The following is a 6,233-nucleotide window of genomic DNA, read 5'->3' as shown; positions in this document are numbered from 1 at the left end:
TGTATGTAGGTGTATATAAATATATACTCGTGTATCAGTTTCATTGCATATATATTTGTGTGGATATTATATTATATTCCTCCGATCTACAAAGTCAATTGGGTCGGGACAGGGCGGGCTGGCGCGTTTACGCATAAATGTGTGTGTGTGTGCGTGTGTGTGTGTGTCTTAAGTGTTTCCCTGGTTCAGACTTCAGGCGTGTTAGACATGTTTGGATACCCTGTAACTGTGTGTACGTTTCTATGGACCGAATCGAATGATATCGGTTTGTTAGCCAGCACAAGTCGAGGCAAATAACAGCAACTAACGTGAGCTTTAAGCTAACAGTTTAACAAAATAGCGGCTCTTAAAGTACCGACTAAAGCTTCAGCAAACTATGACCTCGTGACATATCTCAAGCTAACATTTTACATTCAAAACAATATAGAAAAGACAGGGACACATTTGATTTTAGAGGCACTTCAAGTATTTCGCATACATTGCTCTTAACATAGAGGCTAACATTCTTGTTAAACTAATATGAAATCCGCACGCTAAACCGATTAATATTTATCTTCTGAATTCATTTCAAGTATACGTCTACAAAATTGGTAGTGTTTATCGATTTAAGATAGATGTATAAATTTATATCTGATTTAAATCCATGTAAACTTATATCATAAACCTAAATCCAGTATCTTCTTCAAATAACAAAACAAAAAATAACAATTCATTTGGCATTGTTAAACTTTAAGGTATTTCAACCAAGAACATTGTAAGGAGATCTCACGAATCGAATCGTATCAATATTTAAAAAAAAAAAACATTTGGTATTCTATCTAAATGTACATATAGCTCTAATATAACGGAAACAACATGCCCAGTTACCCAAATAAAATATATAGAAGAGAGATAAAAAAAACAGATACAAGTGAAATGAAATCACATTTTGTGTGTATTTGGTACGCAAAGAAATCATAATCATATATATATATATGATAATTGTAATAGTAATAAAAAAAAAAAAACATTAACAAACTGGTTGCTGATCATAGTAGGCGATGATATAATATATCATATCATATTAAATCGTACGTCATATGTTTTAGTATCTTAATGCGTAATATGTATGTAAGCAATAGAGGTATAAGGATGGTGAGAGAGTGGAGTGGGGCCTTTCACAATAAGACAGGCTGCGAAAGTCGCGCATTTTAGCTTTGCTCAGTTATATAACTTGATGTACATTGACTATAACAATATTAAAATTATATACATATCGTATATATTTGTGTATATATGATGTGTGTGTATGTGTGGTCGTATTGTTTATAGAAATATTTAGTTAATAGCTTTGCAGCGACAACTCGTGGCGGCGATTGTCAGCGTTAAAGAATGTCGTGCGTTCCTTTTTCAATATATATATATATATATATATATATGTGTGTGTGTATACTATATATTATAATATATTTTACACGTTTATAATATATATGCAACAATATTTCATGTACATATATATTTTTTACATATTTGTTGCTTAACCATATTTGTTTTTCTTTAAAAAAAAAAAGGCGTTCGTATTGTTAAGCTACCAAACTATTTCATACAACTCATATGCATACATATATATGTATGAATATGTATATATACGTACATACACATATATAGACATATATAGAATGCACATATACACAAACAAAAAGTAAACGTTCAACATTTGCATTTAAATTAAAGTTTAACAACTGGCAATAGGTTCTGCACATTTCTGCATATTTTTTTTCTATTATATATCTGTTGTTTTTTTTTGTTATTAAATTACTTTAATGTTTTTTGCTAAAAAGGTACTTGAAGTGTATACACTTAGGGAGGAGGGGAATCTTTAATGAATGCAACTATATAACTATGTGGGTGTGGGTGTGTGTTTGTGTGTGTAAATAAATTGCAGCTTAATTTGCACAGCGTTCTGTATGTACACAATTGAGTTTTAATTTAACTAAAGTTTTCTTCTTTTTACTCTTTTTTTTTTTAGGTTTTATTATTTTTACGTTTTGTTGCTTTTGCTGTCAACTGTCAGCAACTGTTAACAATTTTTCGAAATTTGTTATTTGTTTTGTAAGTTGACAAAAAAAAAATTGCATATAATATAAAATAAAATAAAAACAAATTGCGTTGTGCTTTCTGAAGCCAGGAAACAAAGAAACTGTTAACAAGTTTTGCATAAATTTGTAACTACAATAGTTTAATGCCTACAAACTAATTGTTGTTGTTGTTTGTTATAATTTTTTTTTTTTTTTTTTTTTGCTTATGTTACTAAAAGTATCTTTGATTTAACATTTACTTGAGTGTCGCATGTTGTGTTATTGTTGGTTGGTTTGTTTGTTTGTTTGTTTGTTGGTTTGTTTGTTTTAGTATAGGGTATGCGGATTGCTATGCTACGCTTTATTGGCCCGTGTTAGTTTTGTTGTTTGTTTTTTTCTTTTGGTTGATTTTGTTAGCACTTACGTTAATAATATATAACATATGATAATTATAATAGTAATAGTAATAATAGTTGTAATCATAATTGTAATAATAATATAGTAAATAGTATATAACATGTAGCGAATTAAACAATTCAAATTTTTAACAGCATCTGCTGCATCTGTTTGTTTTTCTTTTTTCTCTTTTTTGCTAAGGACTCAATAATAAGGCGCTAAATGTTGTTTTTTTTAGTACTTTACATACATATATGTATAGAGGTGTATATATTTATGTGTGTGTTACACATTTGACTTATATATGTTTTCAACTCACAGCAAACAAACATATAAAAGTGCTTTGATAACGCAATTGTTGCTTATTTTGTTTTAAACATTTTACTCTTTCACTTGTTTCTACATTTTTGCCATTTTTTTTTTGTTTTCTTTTGTTTTGTTTGTCAGCACAATTTGTTTTGATTTGTTTTTTGTTTTTTTTTTTTTTTTGTTGTTTTTAGTTTTTGCCTTCTCCTTCTTAAGTTTCTTGTACATTTTTCTTACTTCATAAATCGTATGTAAACAATTATATTTTTTTAAAAAATCGTGCCCAGCTAGCACCTTAGGACATTTTTGTGTTTATTAGTTTTTGGTTGATTTTTGTTGTTGTTGTTGTTTGTTTGTTTTTGTTTTTCTTTTGTTTTCTAAGTGAGATAAAAATGTTTTAAAATGTTTTGTAAATTATATATGCACAAATTGTAAATTAAAAGCTAACAAAGAAAATTGCAACTATTAAAAAAAAATTATATATATAATGGCCAACAATTAACAGGCACGTATGGTTGCCACTAAATCAAGTCCAATAAAAAGTTAACAGCTAAAATTAAACTATGAAAAATAGTTATAAAAAAAAATAATAATAATAATATTAAATAGTATATTATAATAAAGAAAATTGTCGCTCGATAACAAAAACACAGAGAATTAATAAAAATAAAATATATATATATATATATATATATAAAAGAAAAAGAAGGGAAACCAAAACATTTGACTAAATGCGCCGCATTGTACAGAGTTCGCTTTAGAAAGAGACAACAAGTGGTGCGAGCAGGATGGCGACTGAGGTTGTGGGTGCTAGTGTGTGTGTGTGTGTGTGTGTGCCAGTTCAACAAACAGTCCGACCTACAAGTGTCTACTGTCTGCCGCCAGCTTTGCGCCATATTCACCGCATCCAGGCGGCCTTCCTCTTGATCTTGGTGCGCAATCCCCGCAAGGGCTTCACTTTGCTCTTGGTCGCCACAGCGCTGAGCGACAGCATGGACTGCCCGTTGCCAGCCGTCGCAACGCCTCCAGCTGGTAGACAGCTAACGGCCGGCATATACAAATTGGACACCGAATTGCTTCCGGTGACATTTGCGCTGTAGAGCTCCTCGTAGAGCGGCCTTTGCTGCTGCTGTTGCTGCTGGACGAGCGCTCCAGCGGCAGCCACATTGGCAGCAGCGCTGCTAAGCAGCGCCATTTTGCTGCCGCTGCCATTGGTATAGACGCCGGTGTTCTGTTGCTGCTGCTGCTGCTGTTGCTGTTGTTGCTGCTGCTGATGATGATGGTGATGAGGATGTTGATGATGATGATGATGCGGCTGCTGATGCTGATACTGCAGCTCCATATGCTGCCATTTCTCCTCCTCAATGCTGCGACTGGAGGCACGCTTATGTGGTGAGCCGTGACTGCTGCCGCTGCTACCGTTGCTATGATAGTGCGTCGTGGTCGTCGACGAGCCGCACTCAACAATGGAGGAGCGCGATAGCGAGAGCAAGGCATCAACACCGTCACGATGTCGCTGCTGATCGGCCAGCTCCTCGGGCGTTATATTATGACTGTGCAGAAGAGTTCAACAACAGATTAGCTAACTGCCACAAATTGATATTGAGGGCGACTTACTTCTCCTCGCTGCTGTCGTAGGCCGCATCGGAACTGGCGCAATTGCTGTCGGCACCATTGCCAACACTGGCCTGCGTCTGCTGGACGGCCTGGCCGTTGCCATTGGTCAGCGGCGTTGAGGCGCCGCTATCCGCATTGCTATTGCCGCCCGCCGAGTAGGTGTGATCCTCGCTGGGCGAACTGGTTATCACCGGTGCGCTAAATAGAAGAGCCGAGGGTATCCAATTGATTAAAGTTAATCACAAAGCTCTCACTGCCTTAATCAATCTTGGGTTCAGGCAGCAATTCATATGACTCAGATCTCTGACTCATAGCTGATTAGATGGCGGTGCAATTCCATCTTTCCTTTGTGGGACTCCCTCCTTTCCATTTTCATTATACTATGTGGGATCCATACTATATATACTATACTATACTTAATGTAATCGACAAAAAAGCTATTTTCAGCACGCTGGGTAATATTTTTGTAGACATGTATGACAGATAAGATAATCGGGTAGTGATTCGATACATATATCGATGCAGGCAGACTAATTGATATACAAATCGGTTAGAGAACCGATATGCAAGTGTATGCAAGTAGATTTGCATAGTTTGCATCGTTTAGCGAATCGACATAAGTCGATCTGCACAAATCGTTGTAAATATTGGTTAGCGAATCGACGAAATATATGTAAAAAAATACATACGAATCGATACACAAATTGATTAGCGAATCGGCGTATAGATCAATTTTATAGAGCACACAAATCTGTGCACAGCTCTCTCTATACCGAGTCTTCTTACGTATCGATAAGAAAATCGATATTTAATTTATGTGCTTGGGCTTATCTATTTATCAAAGGCCATTTATCGCTTATCACTTACCCATTTTGAAAGGTTTCACTGAAGGCTTTTGATCCATGTTTAAGGAAAAGCATCGCTGCTGCTGCATGGACATCGTCGATGCTATCGGCGCCGCAGTCGCGTGCCAGCCGCTCGAAATTGTAGGCACAGACTGGAACACTTGATTGGGAGCCAGTACCGTTCGAAACGGCATAGTTGTACTTGTTGTTGTTATTATTATTATTATTATTATTGTTGTTGTTGTTGCTGTTGTTATTGGTCACATAATCGCCAGGCAGCTCCTCATCCAGAGCATCACCCAAGAATTGCGGCTGCAGCGAAGGCTCCTCAATATTGCGAAACGCCTTGGACAGATTGGGAAATAGCTTGGGATCGAAGCGGGCATGACTGCCAGCAGAAGCGGAAGCAGCAGCCCCAGTGCTGCCATTCGGCGTGGCCGGCTGACTGCCGCCATTGCCATTGGCCAGCACCCCGTTGGTTTTCGCGGGCGTTGTGGGCGCCGGCGGAACACTCGCGTTGCCATCCAAGCTATCGTAGCCAACGATGCCCACGCTGGCGGCGCTATTGCCACTGGGACTCTTAAGCATTGGGCTAATCTTGTCAACGGCCGAATTGGGGAAGTAGGGGGAACGGTTTAGGGCCTGCATGAGATTTTGACGCTGTTGCGGCTCGACGCGCCACAGCGAGCCCTTGCCCATATTCGGAGCCTTCTCCACTTTGACAAAACTCTTGTTCAGGGACAGATTGTGCCGCACGCTGTTCTTCCAGCCATTCGGTGCCGACTTAAAGTAGGGAAAGTGCTGCACGATCCAAGCATAAATCTCCTTAACGGGCAGCGCCTTCTCATTCGAGTCCTCAATGGCCATGAAGATCAAGGAACTGCAAAAAAAAAAAAAAATATACATAAACATTAGTCTCAATATTTAAAAATTATATTTTGTTTTTTTATTTTTTAGTTATCGTATCTGAAAGGAACAGCTGAGCCATTAAAACGAATTGGTTGAAACGCAC

At 37.2% G+C, this 6,233-nt stretch overlaps 1 protein-coding gene across 2 annotated transcripts in view; it reads right to left on the bottom strand.

The window, feature by feature from the left end:
• Window positions 1–2,373: 2,373 nt before the first annotated feature.
• CHES-1-like (Checkpoint suppressor 1-like) overlaps window positions 2,374–6,233 on the bottom strand; it is an 18,284-nt gene continuing 14,424 nt past the window's right edge. For both annotated transcript variants that reach the window (XM_002055115.4, XM_032439660.2), the window contains exons 4-6: window positions 5,244–6,101; window positions 4,377–4,574; window positions 2,374–4,312 (exon numbers count right to left, since the gene is read on the bottom strand). In XM_002055115.4, coding sequence (XP_002055151.1) covers window positions 3,658–4,312; window positions 4,377–4,574; window positions 5,244–6,101 — 1,711 coding nt within the window. In that variant the 3' untranslated portion in view covers window positions 2,374–3,657. The remainder of the gene's footprint in view (window positions 4,313–4,376; window positions 4,575–5,243; window positions 6,102–6,233) is intronic.

Source organism: Drosophila virilis, chromosome X, assembly GCF_030788295.1.
Source record: "Drosophila virilis strain 15010-1051.87 chromosome X, Dvir_AGI_RSII-ME, whole genome shotgun sequence".
In the NCBI taxonomy this organism is placed as follows: Eukaryota; Metazoa; Arthropoda; class Insecta; order Diptera; family Drosophilidae; genus Drosophila; species Drosophila virilis.
Note: the sequence above shows the minus strand (reverse complement) of the source record. Positions and strands in the feature narration are given on the sequence as shown.